Source organism: Acomys minous (assembly GCF_964271855.1).
Source record: "Acomys minous genome assembly, chromosome: 11".
In the NCBI taxonomy this organism is placed as follows: Eukaryota; Metazoa; Chordata; class Mammalia; order Rodentia; family Muridae; genus Acomys; species Acomys minous.
Window position 1 is genome coordinate 100164074 of NC_140492.1, and position 25061 is coordinate 100189134.

Consider the following 25061-nt stretch of genomic DNA (forward strand, 5'->3'; position numbering starts at 1 on the left):
AAGTCCCAAAAAGTCTCTAGAAGAAACACAAGCTAGGGCTTCATGTTCTTTTTCTCCATCAAATTATGTAATTTACAGGCAATCAAATGCTTTGCTGTGACGTTTTAATATAAGCAAATGTTTCATCCTGGTGAAAAATGTAGGCTTTTGGGGGAGAGGTGGGGAGACACTCTGTTTTAGGAACAAAAGAAAGTACTTGCTTAGCGCTTAACGTTTTAGCACAAGGCAACCCTTGTGGGCTTACTACCCAGAAAGGCTCCTGCCTTTGAGTATATAGGGAGCTACTGTCTGCCTCTCACATGACATCACTTGCCACCTAGAGTGCTGTAGGATCAAGACCCCCGTCCATGCTGGTCTTGAACTTTCTATGTAGATGAGGATAATCTTGAACTAACTGCCCTCCTGCCCCCACCTCCCAAGTGCCGAGATTATAACTGTTACCCACTGTGCCCATCCCAGGACCCACAAACAATGGCATTTGAGATGGTTGAGACGGGTAAGAGGGGTGTGAGGAGAAGGGCAATTCTGAAATTGAAGAGGCACAGACCACATCCAGCTTGGTCATCCAGGGGCTCAAACTCTGCTTGTAGTTCCAAGATTAGCACTAGACTAATCAAAGTTTCATGGGGGGTGTGCTGGGGGAGTTTTTCCTTATGATTTTATATGTTGGTCTCATTTTTAAAAAGCACTCACTTGTTTTGTAGACAGGGAAGAGTCATTTTCAAATGTCAAAACTCAGTGAAACATAGGCTATAAGAATGGATGGTCTGAGAAGTTGAAGCTACCTACTCTTGGGTTAACAAGTTGTCATCTTCCCTTGACCTAGTCAGTGAGCCAGATGAACTGTTCGTTTCTATGAAGTGTTGCATATGGTTTTATTCTTTTCTCTCTTTGACAGGCATCCAAGCCATAGACGCACAAACACTAACTTCTAAATTTCTTTGCATTTCAAGTTGAAATGGCCCCTGTGTTGATCTCATTCAACTACAGCTGACAGAAAATAGCAATATTCACTTTTGTCAACATTAAGTGTAATTTAGGAAAGGAATTAAAAGCTAGTGGGCAGAGATGGAAACTCTCCTCATAAGCCTTCTCAAACGCATATCTGCTCCAACATTTGCATCTATATAATAGATGTTTCTTTCAGAGCTATTTCAGTTCAATAAGAAACAATCAATGGTTAAGAAAAAAAATCATGGTATTGCAGTTGATATTAAAAGAACCAATGAGCGTTATCACTAATCCCAGCACTTTTATTTACTTCAAAGAATGGTACTTATTATTAAACACATACTTTTCCCCACTTTTGTTGTTCCTGGTTGGTGCCAGAGTTTCCTTGGCTTGTAGTGGGGGAGGCTGAATAGACCAAGTCTCCTTTTCATCTGCATGTTCTATGGGTCTAGGGATTCTGAATCCAAGTCTCTTGAATAGCGATGGAACCATTGTGCTCCCGATGAATGCACACTAATAATCAGATACTGCCGAGAGGAAGACAGAAAACTTGCGTGAGCCAGAGTGGTGCATACACTCATCCATTGCTACCAGGCTGAAGGGATGCTTGGGCACACTGGGCCAAGATCCTTCGGTAAATGAACCTCAAGGTTGAGTAATTATAATGTGTACCGTATCAACTATTTGAAAATTATTCTGTTATTGAATGAGGCACTGCCCTCTCATCCAAACTAGACCAGAAGTTTGGGAAGCAGTATGATAAGAGTGGTGAGTGGGAAAGAATCATTTCTCATCTGGGAGCCAAATGGTCTCTTGGGAAATTTATAGTTTGAAGTGGACATAGGATTTCAAAAGCGAAAGTTTTAAGGACTGAGCACATGAAAGTATTCACATTAAAACTCAGTAGATTAGGAGGAACCCGTGTTATCAAGAGAGGATGTTCTCCCATTGGAGAAGAGCTGTGGGTCCTGAGTGTGGGGGAGAGGCAGGAAGATGTAAGGTGGTGTGTTTTGTTTGGCTGCCTCTGTCAAAAGTCACGTGTTAGAAGCCTAATCCCAAATGCAATGTGTCGGGAACCTCACGTTTGTATTGGGTTCCAGGCCTCCAAAACTGAAAGCCAATAGGTTTCTGTTCTTTATCATTTGCCCAACTGTATCCCTGCTATAGCAGCACAAAACATATTGGGAAAGCTAGGCAGGTTCTACTTAGTCATCTCCCTAGAGAAGCTAAACTCAGTGTGAGAGATCAGATATGTGCATGCTCTGTGCCATATATATTTTCAGATTTTGGACAGTAGGCAAGATCTGTTCTTTGATTTCTAATTGAAGCCAGACCTTGTATCAAACATCTGGAAGCGTCAACGTTCAACATGCCTGGGAAACAAGAGAAGAGCAACCAGATACATCGAGTATTTGGGCAGATGACCTGAGCACCCACACAGCCGCTGTGACCGTCAGCAGTGCTCGCGGAGCATCACAGCACTTTGTTTCTACTGTGGACATGACGTCAGGTCAGAGGACCTGGAGACAGGCTTGAGGTTCAACAGTGACACAGTAGGCCTGATACCAGCCTGGATACCAGAACCAAACAGAACAATTAATTGAGAGGAGACTGGTGTGGAGAATGATCACCCCATTGACTGGACAGTGGACCTGTCTCTGCACCATCTTGCCCTACTCCCCACCTTAGCGTCACTGTCACCCTTTTGTGCAGCTCTACTCTAGAATTCACATGCAGCTTTATGGAAGAAAAGGAAATGTGAAAACCTGAATGCGCACGCACGCGCGTGTGTGCGTGTGTGTGTGTGTGTGTGTGTGTGTGTGTGTGCGTGTGTATCTTCACCCACACAATTTACTATGGATTAAATTTTCTATCTATAGAACAAGGGCTTGAATTAGAAATTCATTTCTGGTTATTGGAAAAAAATGAAGCAAATTGCAATTTCTACACCTCTTACCTTTGTCCTGAGATTTCATGCTCATCATGATGGCCGGCGTGGAGGTCAAGGATAACTCGGAAATTTGCTTTAGAAACAATAATTTCCCTCTTTGAGAAGCCTTTCAAACGTCACTAGGGTCCTATACTAGCTTCTCCTCTTCCTGGTGCTGAGAACGGGCAGCGTTATGGTAAGGAAGCCCACTGTGGTTCAGAAGTACGTGTCCACAAAACTGAAAGCCACAATTACACAGGATGAGAGGTATTCTAGTACAGCGAAGGGGGGTGGACCCCCCCAAACAACAACAAACCATTAAATATGACCTGAGGACTTGAAAAGGCATTTCTATAAAGGAGAGGTTCAAATAGCTCACGGGGTCACAAAAAAACGCCCTCACCATTGGCGAACGCCTCCCGTGAAACAGAGGACAGGCGCCAGCAAGGATTTGGAGAAGCTAGAAAACCTCCTTCACTGTTAGGATGCAGAATTAGATGGGAGAATACAAGCTCCTAAACGTTAAATCGTCTGTTTTTAAGGTAGAGACCGACAGGGGAAAGGAGCCAAATACCTGAGAACATGGTGCTGGAGCCCCGGAGTTTAGTTATGCTCTGACTCTGTGTAATCAATCCTTCTCTGCTTAATTGAGTTTATAGAAACAGAAGAAAGTGTCCCTAAAATCTTTTTTCCCCTCTTTCTCTCCATCCCCTACGGTAACTTGCCAATCCCTAAACATATCCCTATCCGGAATCTTAAATGAGTGATGTCACCAAGGAGACACTGGAGCAGCACAGGTGAATACTAATAAGGAAACAAATGCATCTGGCCAGACAGGCAGTAAACATAATTTTTCACCTTCTCTCTACCTTTAAAATGTGTGTGGAGGGGGTGGCGGGGGTGGTGTGTGGGAGTGTATCTCCTTGTTTTTTGGTTCTAATGCCTGTCCTTTCTATTTCATTTGAGCCAGGTTTCAAAATATGTGTGATAAAGGCTTTCTCCAGTGTACTCAGAGGGTCACAGTAGTCTCCTGCCCTGCTTGGCACCTCATCCGCCACCACACCTCTCAGCTCCTGTCTAAATCCGTGAGTGTCTAGGGATGGCGCCCTGCCCCCTCTCCCAAACGCCTCAGGCACCAGCTCCTGCCTCCAGGTTCCTGCCCTGTTTGAGTTCCTGCCCCAGTTTCCTTTGATGATGAACAGTGATGTGAAAATGTAAGCCAAATAAACCCTTTCCCCCCTGATTTGCTTTGATCATGGAATTTCACTACAGAAATAGCAACCCTAACTAAGACAGTTACCATATGTGCTAACAGTTATGTTTATCTGTAATTAACATCTGACCAGGTTTTTTTTTTTTTTTTTTTTTTGTCTTACTGGATTGCACCAATACACAATTACATTATTATTTACTGAAAACCTGCTAGGTGCCAGAGATCTTGTTAAACACTTTCTATAAACCTTAAAATTTTGTCTCAGATTCTGCTCCGAGTCTTCAGTTGGTTAGTGCAATATGGGCATGATATCATTTGGATTTTTTTTTTTTTAAACATTGGCTGAATTGTAATGCTCGGAAATTCTTGAATATAAAGAGAGTGTATATTTGGATATTTGTCAGAATGTTTGCTGTCAGAGATTGCATCTGTAGTAATGAAAAGAATAAAATTTTATGAAACCACCTCTAAATTATTCTTAGCTTAGGAGGGAAAGAATAGCAGAGTGTTCAAGGAAACGCTTTTCCCTTCTCTTTCTGCACCAGTGCCTTCCCTTCCTCTTTCCCCCATTCCCTTCCTCCCTCCTACTCTCCTCTTTCCTGTCCACTTTTTTTTTCTTTCCCCATCACCCCTCTTCATCTACTTTTTTTCCCATTTCCTCTCTGCTCCCCTTGGCCTCTGTTCACCAGGTCTGCAGTTGCCATATAATGTTCTACTCTCAGGTGCAGAGTGGTAACATTCTGGAAGGTTCCTGGTAGCCTCCCGCCCTGGTTTAGTCCAGTCCTAGCCCGGCTGAATTGCACGCACCCACCATACCATTCCAACCCAGTCCAAACTGGAAGTGTCCAGGCATGACCATCCCTCTGCCCTCCCTACTAAACACATCAGCCCCACCCCTCGAAGGTTCCTGTTGGGAAGGGGACCAACTCTAAATGCAAGCAGGAAAGTTTCATGATTCCTCATGGACCTTTGGGAAAACAGAAAAGCTGCAAGTCTAAAACTTTCTGGCCCTGTCGAAGAGCGCGCATTCTTCTGTGGCACGCAGCCGCAGTGCCCTGCAAGGTGAAGAGCGAATTCAGTTTGAGATCGCCGATTCCATTAGCAAAAACTATTGTGCAAAAGGACTCCATGGGTTTCCTTCATGGGTCAGACATTGGTTCCATGGTGTGTGTGCCAACCGGAACATTAGGCAGAATTCTCTAGAAGGTCTGTAATCCTGGGGATTGCATTTCAAAATGAAAATTTTGTTCAGTGACCTTTATAAGAGCAAAAGGGAGGACGCTGAAAATTTATGATAAGGGAGCTGGGAAACAGGATGTGTGTGTTTCTCTCCTGGCATATTGAAAGCTTGTGGTAGCATCCAAGAAAACCTGAAACATGAATAGGGTCTGTGTGTAGGAGATAACATACACCCGAGAGTACCATATTAATAACCTGTGGACTATTTCTTTCACATTGAGAATCAGTTTCTTCTCTCATTGCAGGGTCCCAAAAGAGAAGAATGCTTGTTTTAGGACTAACTGGCTGAGGATGGATCCCTAACTCTTACATAGCACTCCCCCCATCTCTCAACGTTAGAAGGGCAGCTGACCCAGTACAGATGCTAGGGCAGTCAAGCTGAGTTACAGATGCCACATGTGGTCATTAGCCAATCAGCTGCTCTCAGTCTTCACACCTACATCATGGGCTAGTTGAAGCATATGCTCTCCGGGGCCCCTCCCCGCTCCAAGACACCATGTTTGGGAGTGGCCCTGCCAGGAACCGCTTTCCATAACTGCCGGTGACTGTCCTCACATCTGTGCTGTGACCTGTAACTATCAGAGAACTCTTTGTCGACTTTGTTTCACAGGAGACGCCTCTTTGATCACTTGTTTGAGGACCAGTCGTTGGCTGCCTGCCGTGTTAATTGTTAATGTCAAATGGAAAGTCAAGGCCATGTTGAATCTGTGGTGCTAAAGGAATGCAAATCAAAGGCGTACCCCACAGACTGCTTCTCTGTGCGGTGTCCTACAAAATCCAGGAAGGAACTGAAATTCAGAGCTGGGTTGAGCCATTTCCATAGCCTTTGGTATTGCACAGTCTTCATTCACCAATTTCATTCTGATCTTGAGTCTCCGTCTCCACTCCCCTCTCATCTCACACCTAGAGGCAGATCTCTTGACTGATCTCTATGCTTTCAAAACGATCCATTGCATTCCAGTCTGCGCCCGAAAGCCATATTGAGTGAGGAAGTTAAAAGGCGTTCATAGTCACAGTCTTTTTCTACGTATTTATTGTTTTGGCTCACCATCATTGCCAGCATGACTGGATTTTGAGTTATCCAGGACACACATGTCTGAGTGTATCTTTGAACAAGTTTCCATAGATGTTTGATTGAGAAGTGAAGACCAGCTTGAATGTGAGTGGCATCATGCTGTGGGCTAGGGTCCGAGGCTAGATTTTAAGAAAAAGAGGGTATAAAGGGAGTTGACACCATGATTCATCTTTCTCTGCTTCCTGACTAAGGGATCAATGTGCCCGGCTGCCTCATGCTTCTATAGCGGCACCTCCCACTATACTGGACTGCGTCTCTCTAAACTGGGAGCCAAAGTAAGTCCTTTATTCTTTGTTTTCTTTTGTCACAATACAGAATAATACATTTCTGTATCACTTGGATTTTGTGTACTGATGATCCCTACGTTAGGTACCTTTGCAAATTTAAATGAAATGAAAAATTGTAACTACAAATTGCTCTCATTCTCCCCTTCTCTATATGTTCAGCTAGCTAGAAGTGCACTAGATTTCTACACAGAGGTTAATATGTACCGTATATAACATTATGCTACAGCATGGAGAGATATTGCTGGGATGTATCTATATATTTTGATGCAAGTAACAGAAATCCATTAAAATACATGAATAAGATTTTAAAAGTTATTAAAATTTTGTAGAGGCATTTCTGCATCTGTGTGCCATCCGGCCTCTGTGGTGTGGTGACACTTAAAGGGTCCTCTCCCCATGTCTCCTGGACCCAGGCTCCTTTCTGTTGTGGGTCTTTACAGAGCCCTTCAGCTATGCTTTGTGGCTGGCCCCTGTGTATTTAATGCGTGTTTTTTATTGCCTCTGATTTGTGAGTTACTGGCCCACCAGCATTTAAGCTAAGGAATCATGAAAATAATTTGAAAGAGACTTTGAGTCTACCAATTTAGCATAATGTTCTTTTCAGTTAATCTATGGCTTTAGTATTAAAAAGTCCATGCAGGTGCAGGTACTGTTTGGGATTCAGGCCTTATGTCTGAAGTACAGCTAACTTTTATACACAAAGGCCCCTCTAGGCTGCATCGTATGGGCTGTGAAATGGAAGATGGGTTGGCTCATATCTCTAAAGATAACTATATATTACAAACAGAAAGAATGCTTTCCTCATACTGTGATATGGCTGAGCCAGTGTCTAAAGCCAGTGTCTTCATTTTGTGTCAACGTTCCTGATTTGTGGGAACTAAATCTCATGTTTACTTAACGACAAAATTGAATTGATAATTGCCAGGCTTTTTCTTTACAGAAATTGTTCCCTATGGGTAAACGGTGCTTTCAATCAATAACAAAATTTGCTGACCAAGCACAATTCACAGGCTCCAATACCCTATAGATGAGTGTCTCTCCTACACTTGATTTATTTCTTAATAGTCACGTTTCCTGTTCTAAAGTATGACTGCCCTTCTACCCATTAGAGTCTCCTTATACCAAATCAATGAGAGAGAATTCGTAGAAAGGGCAAATGATTCTAATACTAGTTACAGCACTATTTCACGACGAGAAAACAAGGCTGGGAGGTTAATGGCTAGATGGATTTAAAGTGCAAGGGAGTGTTAATCTTTGGTCACTTTATGGATGAACGGATAACCCTGAGGCCATAGGAATACCCTTCTTAAAAAGTAATTTCACCATTGCCTTTTCACTTCCCCGAGGCCTTCTAGCCTTTTATAAGAGAACCTGCTCACGTGGAAAACTCAACGTGTGAGTCTGATGAACTAAGGGGAACGGCTTTTCTTTTGTCAGGTCTATGGGTTGTATTCTCTAAAGTTCAAGGGGGAGCCAAGGACCTCACAGGCTGTTTGTTGGAATTTTATACACAGTGCCAATTTCTTTATGGATGGCGATTCTGGGAGGGATGGTTTAGTCTGCTCTGGTTTGGAGGGTGCCCGCGCAAGCCTCCATTTGCACCCTTGGCTGTGATGAGAACGGGGTAGAGACAAGTCAGGCATGTAGGGACCTGGAATGGTAGCAGTTCTTGGTCTTGTCCTTGGCCCAAAGCTGGGAGCGCCTGCCTTTGGTTTTGTCGTGGCCAGAGGCCAGCAATGCCAGAGAGGAGCTCTGGTTTCTTAGCTCCCTTTTCCCAAATGAGTGGGATGAGTTGCCCTGTCTGGAAGCCATAGCAAGGGCGTGTTCGAATCTCCAGTCAGACACCATCCGCGTTGCTTGGCAGCCTTGGCATCAGGCCTCTGGGCTTTCATGGTGGAAAAGGGGATAAATCTACTCACCAGTCTCCTGAATAACTTTGGCATTTTAGCTCTTGAGATCCGAATGGCCTCAGGGGACATTTAAGGATGACCCCTCCCTCAGGGTTGGCTTTGGGTCCTGCCCCTCTTTCTCTGGTAACACAAAAAGGGGTAGCATCACTGAAGCGGTGCCACTCCTTAGGCCTCCTGGTCAAAAGAGCGAACTATCTCTGAGCCTCCGTAGAGACGAAACACTATGATCTGCTCCAAAGGGTGAAATAGTGTACACCAGTGTTCCCTCCCTTGAGAGTTAACACAGATAGGCTTGCCACTCACCTGGCAGGGAGACCACTCAGCAGGAAACCCGGTCCACCTGAAGGCATGCAAAGGTGAGGGGAGGAACAATCATCTCCCTCAAGGAGATAATGTATTTAACTCTTTCCAGGAACAGCTCTCTGTCTAATCACTTCAGGGCCTCTGCCATTGGGCCTGACCAGTTTTCTGAGATGTACTTTAGAAACTTTTCCTTGTGTGCTTTTCTCTTTTCCTTTTAAATAGAAGTCACAGCCAGGGTGGGCAGGTTCCTTGACACTTTGGTCTTTCTATGAAACCATCCTCTATCCCCTGTGTGCCACTGCGGTTGTTCACTGACCTCATCCTGAACCTGTCTGCTTCCTTGGACTGGAGCTTTAGGCATGGCTTTCTCTTCTCCACTCTCCTCCTCCCCCTGGCTGGTACCAAAATTTGCATCCCATCTGTTCCATTGCTTTTCTTTCAAACACTAGTAAAAGAAAATGTAAAGTATTACATTTACTTGTTTATTTGGGGTGTGTGTATGTGTGTGTCTGTCTGTCTGCCTGTCTGTCTCTCTGGATCTGTCTCTGTCTCTCTGTCTCTCTCTGTGTGCATATGTGTGAGTGTGTGTGTGTGTGTGTGTGTGTGTGTGTGTGTGTGTAGGTGCACACTTGCCACAGCACATGTGAAATAGAACACAACTTGCAAGAATCAGTTCTGCACGGCCACTATGTGGGTTTGGGGGATTGAACTCCAGTCACTGGGCTTGGTGACAAGTGCCTTTACTAGAAGAACCATCTCACTGATTCTCAAAACTTTTTTTTTCAACTAACAGACCAGGAAATCAAATGAGGGAACACAAAATACCCAAGTAGTAATTGCTGACTTAAATCTAGTTGAAGGAAAATTGGATGTCTCTTTAGTACGCTGAAAATTGTACTAGTCCATGGTTTCTGGTAAATTTCTTAATCTGAGGCTCAGTGTCCTGCCATATTCCTAAAAGAGTCTGACTTTAAATATTAGTGTGGCAACATATTTATTACATATAGCATATAATATTTTCACCATGTAGTCATTTTTTTCCTGTTTCCCCTTTCATCAAGTTGACATGAAACCAGCCAGTACAAGATCTCTGATCCATTTGCAGCTGAGTTTTGTGCAGGGTAATAACTATGGATCTATTTGGATTCTTCTACATGTAGTTATCCAGTCTCATTAGCACCGCTTGCTGACAATGCTGTCTTTTTTTCCAGTGGGTATTTCTGGCTTCATTATTTAAAATTTTGGGTGTTTTTAAGTACTCTGGGTTCTTTGAATAATAACAATAGGGCAAAAATATTTTTTAAGATTCCTAATGTTATATGAAACAAAATAGATAAGTCCTGAAATGTATTATCCTAGAGCAAAAAGGACAGACTTATTATCCCACTTACATAACATTTTGGAAAGGCAAGACTGTAGGAAAAAAGACCATCTCAGTGGCTTCCAGCAGAAGAGCCTAAATCCAAAAGAAAAGCAGAAAGGATGTTCTGCATCGGATCCGTGGCCATGAGTACATGACTCATCTGTAAGACCTAAAGAAAATGTATGATAAAATGTGCAAATTTTTCTAATATAGCCATTAAAAAGAAAAAACAGTAGCTACTATTAATCTTTTCTCTGTGCATGTCTTGCTCCACGACTGACGTCTGCAAGTGTGAGAACTCAGTTGGAGTGTTTGGGAGCTGGAAGTTGTTTCCTCTGCATTCCTCTGGAGGAGGCTGATATTGTCAACTTAGCTGGATTTGGGATGGCCTAGGAGAAACATCTCTGGATGTGTTAGTGAGAAAGCTTCCAAGGAGCTTTAACCACATGTTAGTAGCACCAATCTGTGTGATGGGAACTCAGAGTTAGTAAAAAAAATAATAATAAAGTGGGGGCGGGGGGGGGGGGAGAGCAGGCAGGAGGAAGTCAGCCCAGTGCTTGTGTTATATTCATCTCCCTCAGCTTCCTGAGCAAAGGGCAGTGAGGCCAGCTGCCTCATACCTCACCACGATGACATCATCCCTTCCCTTAACTGGGAGCACAAACAACCCCTCGTTCTGTAAATTGCTTTTGCCAGGCATTGGTCTCAGTGATAAGAAAGATAATGAATATAGCTCTATCTTATTTTTCCTTTCTTTCCCTGTAGCATCAGTTCAGGAGCGCCGCCCCACCCCCACCCCCTAGTGCATTCTCCCCTTCGCCTTTCCTCAGGAAACCCTGGTCTTTTCCACAGTAAGGAGAGGTCTTGGGTCTTGAACACTGCGGTGCCTCTTTCTCTGGATACTGAACAGTTTCTTCCTTGCAGCTTTGGTGGGTGGGTGGAGCTGGAGAGCCGTGCTTTGCTCTGTGAGGTGGCCAGGGGATAATGGATGGCTCAGTTCCACCAGAGGCAGCCACAGCTCACTTGCTCCACAGCTGCTGGAGGGTAGCATGTTCTCAGCCAATATGACGTTTTTCTCGCTAATATGACATTTTTCTAGCGAGAAAAACGTCACATCTCAAATGAGAAAATGTTAGTGTTTCTTCCTTTTCTTTGCAACTTCTCCTTATGAAATCATCATCCTGGCCATTGCTGGGTTAAACAACACTGGTTTCTTCTCAATCTTCTATCACATTTGAGAAATAGGACATCACCCTGAAGTTTAATAATTACCAAACCCAAACATTCCATTATAGCCCATAAATTCCAAAGTGACATAGCAAGAATGAATTCCAAAGTTATGCTTCATTTTAATGAACTATGAGATGTTGAGCATCACGGAGGACCATAACTAATTTATCAGGCACATAAAAACTCCTAACATTAAAAGAATATTATGTCCTTCTTTCGAAGTGGTCCCATTAAATTGAAGTGGTCTGGTTAAGCATCTGATCTAGTAATGATGTCATTCGCAAATATATTTGGAAATCATTTGGATTAACTTTTACAACAATATTGCTTTGAGTATCCTTGGATAGGGAAAAGTTGATGAGGATTTCAAAAATCTAAAATTGCCGTACAGCATTCAGAACCAATCTAGACATAAGTAGATAAATAAACTATGAGCTATTCTTTTTTTGTTAAATGTGAGTCAGGTCCATGAAGCTCGAACTTCCTAATGACTCTGAGAATCGTCCCAGGAAAGGATTTAGCATAAGCACTTAAGCGATGCAGTCACAGCCCTGTCCTGCAGGACACCTCCCACAGCTCCCACCTTCATGTGATTACTCAAGCTTTGCTGTGGAAGTCTTGACGTTGTAGTCACACGTTCGACGTGGGGAGTGGCTCCAACAATTTTCTTAAATGCCAGAATATAGTAAAGAAACAAAATTAGATCCCCTTATGTTCATTCTCATCATCCATTCCCTCTCTAGAGAGGTTAAAAAACAGAATGACAGAGTGGCAACACGCTCGATTGTTACACTAAGGGCGTTATACGGCTAAGACCAATGGGTTTGTGCCGAAGTTCTATTTCAGACTGAGGAGATGACATAACAAGTGGGCCTGGCCTGGAGTCTGCTGTTTACCATTTTCTGGTTGGATGCAAACATTCCTGTAAATTGCTGGTGGTGAGTCAGGGACTCTGAGCCATTCTGGTTGGTTACAATGCTCTCAGTCTGATTAGAATCAGATCACTCTGCTTTTGCCTTCTGAGAGATGGGAGCTTCCGGGGTTCTCAGTCTGAGGGGAAAGGGTGTCTAGCTCATCTTGGGAAAACTCCTTCGGATCTGAGGTTTCAAAAGTTTTCAAGGATGTAGTTGTTTCCCATATTGTTAGCATCGCTGTAGCCATACTGGGAAGTAACAAAGGAGATTCCAATTCAACATAACTGTCTCAGTCAAAGGATTTGCCTGGTCTACTCACCACACTTCTTCCAGCAGTATTTTATGTAGGACATATAGAAATCATATTCTTCTCATCAAGGAAATAAAAATGTAAAAAGATTGTATTGGTTTTGTGTGTGTGTGTGTGTGTGTACTGTATGCATGCAGGTGTTTTCCAAGGCCAGAAGATGGTATCGATACCTTGGAACTAGAGTTTCAGGCTTACGGTTTCTGTTGCTGTGGTAAAGACCATGACCAAAAGCAACTTGGGGAGCAAAGGGTTTATTTCCGCTTTCGATTCTCAGGTCCCACTGAGGGAAGTCAGGGAAGGAGCTCAAGAAAGGAACCTGGAGGCAGGAACTGAAGCAGGAGCCATGGAAGAGTGCTGTTTATGGGCCTGCTCCTCATGGCTCGCTCAGACAGCTTTCGGATACAACTGAGGACCAGCTGCTTGGGTGTGGCATTAACCAAGAAAATGCCCCCACAGACCTGACTATAGGCCAATTTATGGAAAAATGTATTGAAGAGTCCCTCTTTCTGAATGACTCTACCATGTGTCTTGACAAAAAAAAACCAACCAGGATAGGTGGCTGTGAACCATCTCCTGTGGGTGTTGGGAGTCAAACCTAGGTTCTCGGTGAGAGCAGCAAGTGCTCTTAACTGATGAACCATCTCTGCAGCCCCAAGGTTCTTGTTTTAACAGCAAAGTGAGTGGAGAGTTATAAAGGGTTAATTATTGTTTTTCCTATTCTCTTTTTATTTTATACTTTATTTTTATTTCATGTGCATTGGTGTCTTACCTGCCAGTGTCTGTGTGAGGGTCTTGGATCCCTGGAAGTTGAGTTACAGACAGTTATGAACTGCTATGTGGGTGCTGGGAATTGAACCCAGGTCCTCTGGAAGAGCAGGCAGTGTTCTTAAACCCTGAGCCATCTCTCCAGCCCCTTTATTCTCTTTAAGCAAAGAAACCTTTTCATATGCTCATGAGCCATAGTAAAAGTATCAAAGGACTTGGAGTCTTTATTGTAACTTAAAGCATCCATTAAGTACAACCTGTGATAATGGAACAGTTAACATCACAAGTTGCATTTCAGTGCCACTTAAATAAGTTATTCTTTGAAAATTTCATATATATATAAACAATGTTTCTTGGTCACATCAGCTCCCATTCCTTCCCTCCAACTCCCTCTGCCAGGCTTCTCAACAAACCTTCCTCCCAACTCCATGTTTACTTTTGAAGTCCCAGTGAGTTCATTAGTGCTGCTCACACATACAAGGGTATGATGTTGGCCACCTGCCCTCCACAAAATAGTGCCTCCCCCTTTCCTGGAAGCCATCAACTGCCAGTAGCTTGTTACCCAGGGGTGTGGCCTTGGGAATCCCTCCTCACTCCGTGTTTGAAATTTTTCACCTGGCTTGATTTTATGGAGGTCACCACAGTTGCTGTGAGTTCTCATATACAACAGCTACATCATGTTCAGAAGTTAGCACTTCCCAGCATTCCTCTCCAACCTCCGGATGTTACATTCTTTCTGCCCTATCTTCTGTCTTTTGTCCCCTGAACCTTAGGGGTGAGTATTGATACAGAAGTCCCATTAATGGCTCTGCACTCAATAGTCATTTCAGCATTTATTGTCACCCACTACACTAAGATGCATTTCTAGCCAAGCCTCAGAGCATAATCTATGGACCAAGAGCTACAGACATAAACACGTGTTTAGGAGGCAGTTTGACAACATGACCATTTCACAAAACGACATCAATATCTTAAAGTTCTTGTTTCGGTGTGTTCACTCTCAGCCCTGCACACACCGTACATGTTTCAGTGCCTCGCCTGTGTCCCTTGCCTTAGTTAGTTAGTTACTTACTTAGTTAGTTAGTTAGTTAGTTAGTTAGTTAGTTTTGCGAGACAGGGTTTCTCTGTGTAGCCCTGGCAGTCCTGGGGAATCACACTGTAGACGAAGCTGGCATTGAGCTTACGGAGATCCACCTGTCTCTGCCTCTTGAGTGCTGGGATTGTGATTAAAGACTTGGGCCACCCCACCCACCTGCCCCTGGCCTTATTAACCTATTATGCTTACACTCCTCAGACTTCTGAGGTCTCTACCTCAGGATGCTCTATCCTCAAACTCAGGAAAATTTTCTTGCTTATGCTACCAGTGGCAGAGCAGCTGTCTGGGGCTGGTAACTGATGGTAATTTGTATATACATATCATATCCTTTATCCAAAAAATAGGGAAACCCTGAAATCTGGGTTTTTCAACAGCTCTCAGATTTCTGTCTTCTTCCCTTCCTCCATTCATGGCACCAAGGTTTAGTTTCCCAGGATGGAAACTGCAAAAAAACAAAACAAAACAAAACAAAACAAAACAAAACAAAAAACCCGGAAAAACAGCACCCTTTCGTGTGTCACTATTGCGTAACCTGGCACTGCTCACCTAGCATGTCAGAGCTCTAATTTATAGGTGTCTCAGCTGGCTAAGACTGCCAACTGTACTTCACCTTTCAGCGTAGTGAACACTGCCCCGCAGAGAGGAAGCTTCCAGATCAATTCTAGTTTGGTTTCTCTGTATCTAGAACGCAACGTGTGTTGCACCTCTGTGCTTACTATGCGCCATGGCGACTCCTCGGCTCAAACCTTTCCGCTCCCAAGGACATAAGAGTCTGAAAGTTCTTGATGTGCACCATAATTTTTCAATGATATAATTTCTAGGAGGCATAGTTCCCCTGGTGCCTTCCCTGAACCCCACAGCTTTGTTCATTTCTCTATGCATCCTGCAGACAGCCATGCAGGTCTGAATATAGTGTGGCAGCTTCATCTCTGAATTGACTTCTGGGCCTTATGCACTTAACACTTTGTCCATCCACATCTCTTTTTTTAAGTGTTTTTTTTTTCTTAAATTTTATTTAATTTATTCAGATTACATCTCAATTGTTATCGCATCACTTGTATCCTCCCGTTCCTCCTTCCCTCCTGCTTTCACCCTATCCCTATCCACTCCTCTGAAATTCATTTTTATAAAACTGTGTTTGTTGAGCTGGGCGTGGTGGCGCACGCCTTTAATCCCAGCACTTGGGAGGCAGAGGCAGGTGGATCGCTGTGAGTTCGAGGCCAGCCTGTTCTACAAAGCGAGTCTAGGACAGCCAAGGCTACACAGAGAAACCCTGTCTCAAAAAACAAAACAAAACAAAAAAACTGTTTGTTTCGCATAGCTTATTTCTTAACCTGGCTAGCCCACAAATAACTGAGACGCCTTTATAATACAAGGCTCCACAACACAATCTGAGCAGTTAAAGTCTGTATTTCACATTCTATGCTATTTTTTCTTACCCTCAGCAAACATCCCAGTGCTACTTGCGTGTTGTAGTTTTCCTGGCCTCCAGCTCCTTCCTCCTGATCTTCCTTAAACCTCTACCCATGGCCAAATCCCCTGGTCTAGTCCTCTTTCCTCCTCCCCTGGCTGGCAGGAAGTCCAGCCCTATTCTCTCCCCTGCTCAATGATTGGCTGTAAACTGCTTTATTGACATAATAGGAGGACAATTGGGCAGCAGAGTTGACACAACATTTAGACAGGACATCAGAATTTAAAGTACACAGTAACCTTATATCTACACACAGCTCTCTGCTTTTAACTTCAGCTGTTGATAGTGAAGGCTCTTAGGTTCTCAGCTTGGAGAATTGTAGAACTTTTACTGTTCCTACACAGCCATGTACAGACACTCACCAGGTCCAAACCTACAGCCTTGAGACATGAAAAACTACAATCAGGTAGAGTCTATCCATGTTCAGGGAGCAGAAGACTCCAGAATGCTGTTTGTAGTGGGAGTCATAGTTACTGCTTTCAAGGTCATGGCTCCTTGACTCCACAGTGTCACCACCCTTCTGTAAACAGAGGGCTTTATCAAGAGAGAAGAAAGAATCCTGAATCCTCACAGTGGCTTTGGCGTTAACTTAATCATGGAAGACACACCTCAGATCCTGGGTAAGTCCTGCTTGCCACCTACATGGATAGCAAGTCATCACTGATGGGATGTGTGTGGCATCAAGAGTTCAGCCCAGTAACTCATTCTCCATGTTTTAGGAGCACACACCTGCAATGGTGATATCAGGTCCCCACTTCCTCAGACTTGCTTCTTTAGCATGTCTCACTGGCCCCCAATTACACCATTAGCAGCCACATTTGGAGTTATGACAAACCTCACACATTATGACTCTCTCTGCTCAAACAAGGGCTGCATGGTTAATAATTTGCAGTGTTTTATGGTCTGATTTTCCTCCATAATTTGGCAAGTAGCAATTGGCTTGATAGAGACAGGTCATCTGAGGGTCATGCTCTGGCCATGCTCACTGCAGTTGGTGTTTGTTGTGACGGTCCGGACATGGCACTGTCACCTGATGCACAAGAGCCTCCCATATATCGACTTTTATACTCTGCTGGATCTCATCATAATCGATGGGGCTGTGAATCTACCTTTTTGAGCTGAAGGTAGGGTGCTTGTCTGCTTCTGATAATTTTGGAATGACACCTTCTACATACATGCCTGGCAGCTGCTGTTCACATGATCCAAGAACGCCCCACAGAGCTCCTGAGCATCAGGACTTTATATTAAGTTTTATAGAAACAGCACAGGTCTCTGCATCTTTCTTATTAAACCTCGACTGGGGCAACTTTCAAAAGGTAAGCACATCCCTTCTATGACTGTACCTCCTAACGAGCATGCCCCATTGCAATTAGCTCTGTGTGCTCTTCCTGGGATGTGTTTTCAAGGCCCTGTACACATGAGACAGGTGACCTTTCCTCCACATCCATCCTGGTGTGCTCTCTCTACTATTTAATTTCTCATATTGATGGATAAGGGCTTTTGAGGATCAAACGAAGCATTCATGAGCGCTGTTTGGAAAGTGAACACCCAGTTCCCCACATGGGAAGAGCTAAGCTGTTTCCAATCCAGCCTAGACAGATATCTGGCTAGGGAGGAAGTGGTGGTCAATGGCTATGTCCAGCAGAGAATGCTCTAAAGGGCACCTCAGCTTCTGCTAAGTACAAGGAGAACATTAGCAAGGAGGCAAAGGCTGTTCCCCATGACATCAGCACTCCCTTCCTGGACATTCTATTGTATCCTGGAGAGCTCTTGGCATCCCCTGTGATGTCACCACTGTTGTAGCAACAGTAACTGCTGTAAGGGCACTCACTCAGTACCTATAGGTCTTGTCAAAATGTTGGCCAGACTAAGGAGTCTACTTGGAAGAAATAATGGGGCCCGTAGAGAAACCCCAGAGAGTCAGAAGGAAGCTGGGCTTCCAGCTGAGGTTAAACCACCAAGAGTGAGGCGGTTCTGGGGAAGACGCAGTGAGTATTGGGCAGGGGATGGAGAGCCTCCTGGAGGAGGTGGGTTTGAGCTGGGCTTTTCAGCAATTGAATAAAGGAACAGGAGGCTCCAGGAATCAAATGAACTTCCTTGCTTATCAATCTTCCTGAAAGTTCAGGATTCCATAAGAGTAGTTCATCCATCCCCAGAGTCTGGAGTAAGGGAAATCAAAGCTGTTGTACTGGCAGCTCCAAGGTTTTACTCTTACTGGGCATTGAGGGGTAACATGGGGACAATGGGAGAAGACCGTCAGGAGTCAAGGAGTATCACTGTTTCCCAATTTAGGGCAGGGCAACACAGCACTTCAATCCCACTGGATTCTTCTAGGTTCCTTGGCTATGGGACAGCAGTAACAGACAGGAACATGCTCTGGGCCGTGACCTTATATTCTCAGAATTCCTCTGACCACCTCTCCCTGACAGTGGCATCTATGTGTTTATGAATCAGTAGTTGTGGGTGAGTAGCAAATCTCTAGTGTAAACTAACTGTCACAGGTCGTGGACCAAGACAGATACTGGATCCTTATTGCCAGCTCTGGAGCATTTTGGTCTGTCGGGGGGAGAACTAATCACTCTGCTGATCCTGTTCTGCTACTCGATGGGTTTTGAATCCACAGTCACTGTCCTAGAGTGACAAGGCAGGGGGTCCAGGCCTGTCCACAGCGCCTAAGTGCTTGTGACGGTGCCATTATTCTCCTGGCTTCTGTAACCCCAGGCTCAAGGGCTCTGAAGCCAAGTTGCATCCTGTGAAGTTGTGAATGAGCCTGAAGAGGCCATCTCTGTGGTCACTGAAGCATGTGCAGAAAGGCGGGGAAAACACACGGCTGCTTAGACAGCCACTTCTCTGAAGAGTGGTGGGAGAGCTGAGATCCACAGAGCAGGCATCTCAGGCCCGGGACAAAATCTTTACCATGTCCCTGGGTGCCAGCCACGCTCTCTGCCAGTATGGAAATCAGGGTTGTCTGTTTAAACTCTATGCCTTGTCACTAGGCAAGTTCACTTGAGTTCTTCTCCCTACAGGGGCCAGTGGGGAGCCATCATCCCCCACAAACCACCTCTCCAAGAGGCAGAGGAGGGAGGAAATGGAGAGGCTGACTACCCAGCTGCAGGTGATAACCCAGGAGCGGAATGACCTGCGGGATCGCTTGATCCTCCTAACAGAAGGATCCTTGGACAATAGGTATTCATTGTGTCTAATCCCCTGGCGTCAGTTTTGGGTCTGCAATGTCACCTTCACCTTGATCCTTTTAAGGTCATGAGTTCTAGGAGGCTGCACCTCCAGGGTGTTTCTGTGCCCAGCCTCATGTGCCTCGATGCTTCCCAGAGGAGAGGCATGAGTTTGGGCAGACTGAGATGGGGAGAGGCCTCTTCTGCTTCCTCAGATCCTGTGGCCTGATCACAGAAGACAGGGATTGAGGCAGTGGGAAAGTGAGTTCCCAGCATGCATTTGGAAAGACCTTCACAGTTAGTGGCTTGTGTGACATACTATCTGCTGTGAGTTTGGGATGAGATTATTTTTTAACTTGCCTGGCAAGTGATTGAGTGCTGGAAGCTCCTGGTAACAGCTGGAGTGTCCTGGTCCCACTTGCTCTGTCTCAGTGCATGACTGGAAGGCCTGGAGATCAACACTGTTGTCCCTGACTTACGCCTTATACTCTGAGACAATACTGCTTCATGCAATTCCTCAGCACCCCAGTCTTCTCCCTCTGTCTCTTCTTCTAGGACGATCTTTTTTTCTTTATCCCGCGGGCTTGCGTGCGTGTGTTTGTGAGTGAGTGAGTGTGTGTGTGTGTGTGTGTGTGTGTGTGTGTGTGTGCGTGTGTGTGTGTGTGTGTGTGTACATATTTTCATGTCTATGTGTCTCACAAGACTCTGGGTCTCAGGGTTCTATGGTAGGGGCTGAGGCTTTGCCTCTCTCACAGTTTGAATGCTGAGTTCTGGAGGTTGCATTTTAAGCAGGGCTGCCCTTGGCCTACGTGGTCAGATTGGAGGACACTGGAAGGCCTTGGGTAGTTTATGAAGCTGTCCTGATGCTGGGTCTCATCCCCAGAATTATGTGCACAGTCTGACTCTGCAGTAGTGGTCACCCAGGTCTGTCACTGCTCTGGAAGAAGAAAGAATGGAACACAGGTTTTGGGTGGCTGAGAAATAGGGGACGGACTACTGGCAACAGAATGGGGTAGCCAGCCCCTGTGGCTGACTGACTCTCCTCTCTGAGCTCATGAAATGTCAGGGCACCCTTCAGCTGGGCATCTAGCCTCTGCTGCTGTCTCATAATCAAGTTTCCTGAGTAGCAAGACATGCCAGGACTTAGGGCCCAGAATGTGGAATCTTCTAGGTTTGGGTAGTCCAGGGCACAGCCCGACTTCACCAGATCCTTGAGGCCTGTGTTCATGTGGCTCTTTGCTCTTGGGGCCAGGCCCTACAACAGGCCAAATCCTTTTATGGAGAAACTCAAGAAGGAGCACAAACAGCTCATGATGGACCTCCAGAACTTGGAGAAAGAGAAAGCTGAAGCCTCAGAGAACGTCAGGGAGCTGGACAAGGAGACTAGCTTCTATCGGTAAGTGCCATCAGGGACCCCAACCCTTCCCGGAATGGCCATCACAGCCTGTCTTTGTTTCTCAGCTGAAGAGTCCCCAACTCTGGTTCTATCCCTTCTGTCACTTGGCCATCAGCCTGCCTGTGCCTCTTCCACTCAGTTGTGCTAAGTGTGAAGGAGACTGTTAGCCGCTCCCAGCATTGTGCTTCCAGCTCCAGGGGCTTCTAGATAGAAAAGGATTGAGCCTGAGAGGGGTGTCAGGCAGCCCTGGGCCTCAGGGGTTCAGTCAGAGTTTACAGAGCTTATTCTTAAGGAACAGGTAGCTAGAATGTTCTCCCCTTGGGTCTCCTGTGCCTCCTTGAGGGTATTTGTCACCATCTTTGTTTTAAATTTTAATTTATTATAATTTATTCAGTTACATCCCGAATGTTATGCTCTCCTGTATCTTCCTGTTCCTACCCTCCCTCCCTCTTCTGCCCTACTCCCCTCCCCTAGAGTTCTGACAGAAGGGGACCTCCTCCCCCACCATATGGCCACAGTGTGTCAGGTCTCATCCAGATAGCCAGCTTCCCCTTCCTCTATGTGCCTGCCATGCCCCCTTCTTTTTGATGCTTCCGCATGACCTTGGAAGGTAAAGGACAGGTGGAGACTTCTCTACCATTTTGAAGAGCATGGATCCCTTTAAGTGTTGGGGACTTTATAACGTCCTTATAGGTATTGGGAACTTTAGAACGTGTCCAATCTACCCTGAACCGGCTGCTCTCTCTGTGTGATCTTCTAAGTGCAGCTTCCGACTGGGCTGTTTCCTAGTTCTTCATGGGAACTTGGGGCCCAGGAGAGGGTTATGGGGCTGGATATAGGGATTGGAAGCAGGAGGTTGGCAGGGGCTGACTCTGCAGAGGGTGTTTCCAGCAACCTCCAGAGCAGACTCCTGATGGAGCAAAATCAGCTGAAGAAGAGAGTGGAGATGCTGAGGCAGGAGAACAGGAAAATGCAAGGGGACTTGGCCCTGCTGAAGCAGGTCTGCAAGGACCGAGAGGAGACCAGCGACCTCCAGACCAAGCAGCAGCAGGTAGGGGCAGTCAGCTGGGTCAGGCTAATGTCCGACCACATTTGGCCAGTGACCTGCCTATCCGCTCATCCATCCGCCTGTGCTTTCACGCTCTACTCTTGAAATCCTCTCTATATTTTTGCTCCTGCATGGAAGCCTGTGCATGCCTGTGAGCAGCCCTCCACTAAGCATGGCCTTGTAACCAACAGGAGCTAGAGAGACTGGAGGAAATGCTGCAGTGCATGCGGAAGCAGAAGCAGATGGCCATGCGGCAGAGGGACTCAGTCTTAAACCTGAAACATCAGATGCTGGTCCTCCAGCTGAGGTAGAAGCCTAGGCTGGGAGGAGAGGGTGATGCCATCTGGGTCTCTGTACCTGGGACCTCTGTCTTTTATCGGCTTCTCCTCACCAGCAAAGCTAAGAGCCACTGCAGAGAAAGAACACCTCAAAGTACTGGGCTGGGCCAGTCAACAAGAACTTCTGTCCAGGACAATATATTTGACCCCATGTGTCTGAGGCATTGGGACTCCCCCCTGTCCTCCCTAATATGTTCTGAGCAGTGTGTCCTTCAACTCACAGAGATCTATAGGCATCTGCCTCCCATTGTCTGGGATCTCAAGGTGCCCACAGGCACACTTGGCTGAAATTATATTTTTATGTAGGAACATCCCCTGGATCGATCAGAATCCCTCCCCTGAACCCTGATCTGTAGTGTTTACCCATTCCGGTGAAGAGGGTTCTCTGGAGAGAACAGGTGAAGGTGTTTCCAGAATGAAGCCAGCGGCTGTGTCTGCTGCAGGGAGGATCAGAACCTCCCCAGGAGTGTTCTGTGGCACACTCCCTTAGAGAGCCAGGATGCAGTTTGGCAGCTCCAGCCCCAAGGAAAACACAGGTTTCTGTTTGGTGCCTGAGCCTGTGTCGGGTTGTTGTGCTCACACACACAACTCAAGAAATGCTACCCCAGCAGGACAGACCCTACCTTGCATGTTTCTTCGATGCAAGGTGCCTCCTGAGCAGGAGGAGTGAGCTGGTCTCATGACCTTGTCGAGGCACACAGGTTGCAAAGCTCCATCATGTCTATAACATGATGTGGTCCATCAGTAGCTCATCATGGAGAACATGCACATCCCTCCTATGCTGCTGACTATGGCAGGCTACTGCTACAAAAGGATGCCCATGGACCGTAGCAGAACATCCTCGCCTTCCTAAGAGAACAGAGATCATACAGGACCTAGTCCATGTTCTGACATGTGCTTAAGGCTGAGGAAATGTCCAGGTCCAGCTCTTAGACTCTTATTCATTGGAGTTCCAATGACTTCAGTTAAAACATCATGTTAACTGTCCAGTGCCATTGAGGAGGTGGGAGGTAGCAGCCTGACAGCTCACAGGGCAGATCTCCACTAGGCCTGTGCCTTAACTGTCTTTCTCTCCCAGGTCTGAGAGACTGCAGCATGAGCTAAACCTGGCCTCAGCCCAGCAGGAGAGCCTCCTCCTGCAGAAGGAAGAGCTGGATCAGAAGCCACCTGCTGAGCCCCATCCCCAGCAGCCATGGAATGCCTGGGATGACATTTCTTTATCTAAATTTGTCACCTTTGTGTGAATAGGCCCCAAGCTTATCTAGCCATTGAGTCAGCCAGGCTGCTTCTGGGTCTGATTTCCTTTACTTTCTGACACTACCCCTTCAGAGGACTAATGTGACCACCTTGCCACTAAGAGTCCAAGACCATCCACAGCCTGTGGGTCTGTGCTACTAAATCTGGGAATGCTGCTGAGCATAATTTTCTATTGGTGTTTTGGTTTGGGTTTTTGCTTTTACCTATTTTGGTTTTGATTTTGTTATTGGAATGTTATATGTTATTGTTATTGTTTTTCAATTTTTCTAAAGATATTCACTGTTAATGTTGATGGCCCTTTTACAGCCCGTTATGAAAAATGTATTTGTTATGATTAAAAGTATAATTTTCAATTCCTCACTCTTAAAGCCATGTTTTTGTTCAGATGTGCTGCTTCCCTCTTGTATCCCAAGAACTCACAGGCAGAGATGGATATCTGTACGTTCCAGGCACCATGGCTACAAAGGGCATGGTGTCTTGGTGTTGATAGTGTGGCTTATTCCATAGAGACACGCCTTATGATGGAATTAGTACCATACTCTATCCATGATGTCATGTATTTATCTATCCCTAAAATACAGTAGACTCCTTATTGGGTCCATGAACCAAATCATTGAGAAAAAACACCTGAACAGCTGTATACCTTCTGAGGAAATGAAAACCTTCACTAAGGGGTGTAAAACAAATCAGGAAACCTTGGTCATGTGCCTTGTTTTTCTTACCATACAGCATTCCTGATGACAGAGAGAATGGCCTTCCAAGTCATGGTGGGAAATAGATTTTTCTATCAGCTCTTGGCCTTTGCCCTGCCTTTTGGTGTTTTCCTTGTTTTTTGGAGTCACCTGTATTTGTTTTATGTGAAGATGTATTTTGTCTAATGTAAGTCTTTGCTCCACGTTCTTGCAGTTCCCTCAGAGGAGGGAGTCAGAGCCTCCGTGAGAGATGATGGTTGGGCGCCATGTGGGTTCTCTGAGAGAGCAGCAATTGCTCTTCACCTAGGAGCCATCACTCCAGCTCCTGCACTGGGCTTGTGTCCTTCCTGTGCATGCACTGCATTAGCTGGAGTGGACCACGCCCAGTCAAATGGATGTGTGTCTGTGCTGTGTGGGGACAGGTGCATGGCTAATCATCTTAGGCTGCCAGGCATCCACGCGGGGCTCTTGTACCTCACTGTTCTCCATGGATTCTGGATCGTGCCCTGTCATCACTTCTTCTCTGTTTTGCAACAGATCTCTTACCTCTCTTCAAGGAGGAGAATGTGGAGAAGTCACCTGTGGTAAAACAGAGACTTGAGATGCTCCTCATGCAGGCTAGGGATGGGGGAATCAATCATTTCTGATAAGAAGAAAAAGATCTTCATCTAAGCAGTGCTGAGAATAATCTCCAAGGCAGCCATGGTGTTTGGAGCCTGCAGCACGGGCTGCATGTTTCTGGTGCAGAGTCCGGGACATGAGAGGGACTTTGAAGCTGCCCTTTTGCCAGGACAGATCTCAGAGTGTATTGAGCAAGTGTTTCTTCCAGGTGATGCTTTCTCTGATTCTTGGAATAAATCTGACTTCTTAGACTGGAGGTGAGTCAGAGAGTGAAAGTGTGGAGGAAGTAATCCTGTGGGTCTCCAGACAGTTGCTGGCAACCCAGGCTCTTTCAAAGCTCAGCAGCAGGAGAAGCAGGGTGGAGGCTTCCCTTCCCCTCTGCCATAGGGAACCGTCTCTTTCTGAGCTCACACTAACAAGAAAGGGTGTGTAGACACTCAGGACACTAGACGAGACCAGCTTTAGGCCATACTCCCAAG

At 45.5% G+C, this 25061-nt stretch overlaps 1 protein-coding gene and 3 long non-coding RNA genes across 7 annotated transcripts; 2 read left to right on the forward strand and 2 right to left on the reverse strand.

The window, feature by feature from the left end:
* Positions 1-1149: 1149 nt before the first annotated feature.
* On the reverse strand, positions 1150-16159 carry LOC311609546. 2 transcript variants are annotated; one of them, XR_014783420.1, is made up of 3 exons: positions 16026-16159; positions 2909-3119; positions 1150-1478 (listed from the first exon to the last, which is right to left on the reverse strand). It is a non-coding gene; the product is annotated as an uncharacterized lncRNA (long non-coding RNA). The 2 variants fall into 2 exon arrangements; XR_014783421.1 differs by lacking the exon at positions 16026-16159 and adding an exon at positions 6074-6755 and having other exon boundaries at positions 1151-1478.
* LOC311609553 lies at positions 3108-5750 on the forward strand. The gene is made up of 3 exons (XR_014783428.1): positions 3108-3678; positions 3852-3966; positions 5579-5750. It is a non-coding gene; the product is annotated as an uncharacterized lncRNA (long non-coding RNA).
* LOC311609558 lies at positions 8614-14203 on the reverse strand. 2 transcript variants are annotated; one of them, XR_014783433.1, is made up of 3 exons: positions 14106-14203; positions 9225-9353; positions 8614-8725 (listed from the first exon to the last, which is right to left on the reverse strand). It is a non-coding gene; the product is annotated as an uncharacterized lncRNA (long non-coding RNA). The 2 variants fall into 2 exon arrangements; XR_014783434.1 differs by lacking the exon at positions 14106-14203 and adding an exon at positions 10300-10366.
* A 151-nt stretch (positions 16160-16310) lies between the features above and the next one.
* LOC311608603 (disks large homolog 5-like) lies at positions 16311-23573 on the forward strand. Of its 2 annotated transcripts, none has more exons than XM_084801161.1 (6): positions 16311-16677; positions 19084-19243; positions 20483-20626; positions 21518-21677; positions 21866-21981; positions 23091-23573. In XM_084801161.1, the coding sequence occupies exons 1-6, from the start codon at positions 16653-16655 to the stop codon at positions 23254-23256; spliced, it is 771 nt and encodes a 256-aa protein (XP_084657287.1). In that variant the 5' UTR covers positions 16311-16652; the 3' UTR covers positions 23257-23573. The 2 variants fall into 2 exon arrangements, with proteins under 2 accessions (XP_084657287.1, XP_084657286.1); XM_084801160.1 differs by lacking the exon at positions 16311-16677 and adding an exon at positions 17842-18045.
* The last annotated feature ends 1488 nt before the right edge of the window (positions 23574-25061 follow it).

Bases quoted from the DNA above. Each gene is read 5' to 3' on its own strand.
- LOC311608603 (XM_084801160.1), top strand. From the start codon at position 17,913: ATGTTGGCCAGACTAAGGAGTCTACTTGGAAGAAATAATGGGGCCCGT. The intron at 18,046-19,083 runs GTGAGTATTGGG...TTCTCCCTACAG, and splicing joins GCGGTTCTGGGGAAGACGCA to GGGCCAGTGGGGAGCCATCA. The intron at 21,982-23,090 runs GTAGAAGCCTAG...TTTCTCTCCCAG, and splicing joins ATGCTGGTCCTCCAGCTGAG to GTCTGAGAGACTGCAGCATG.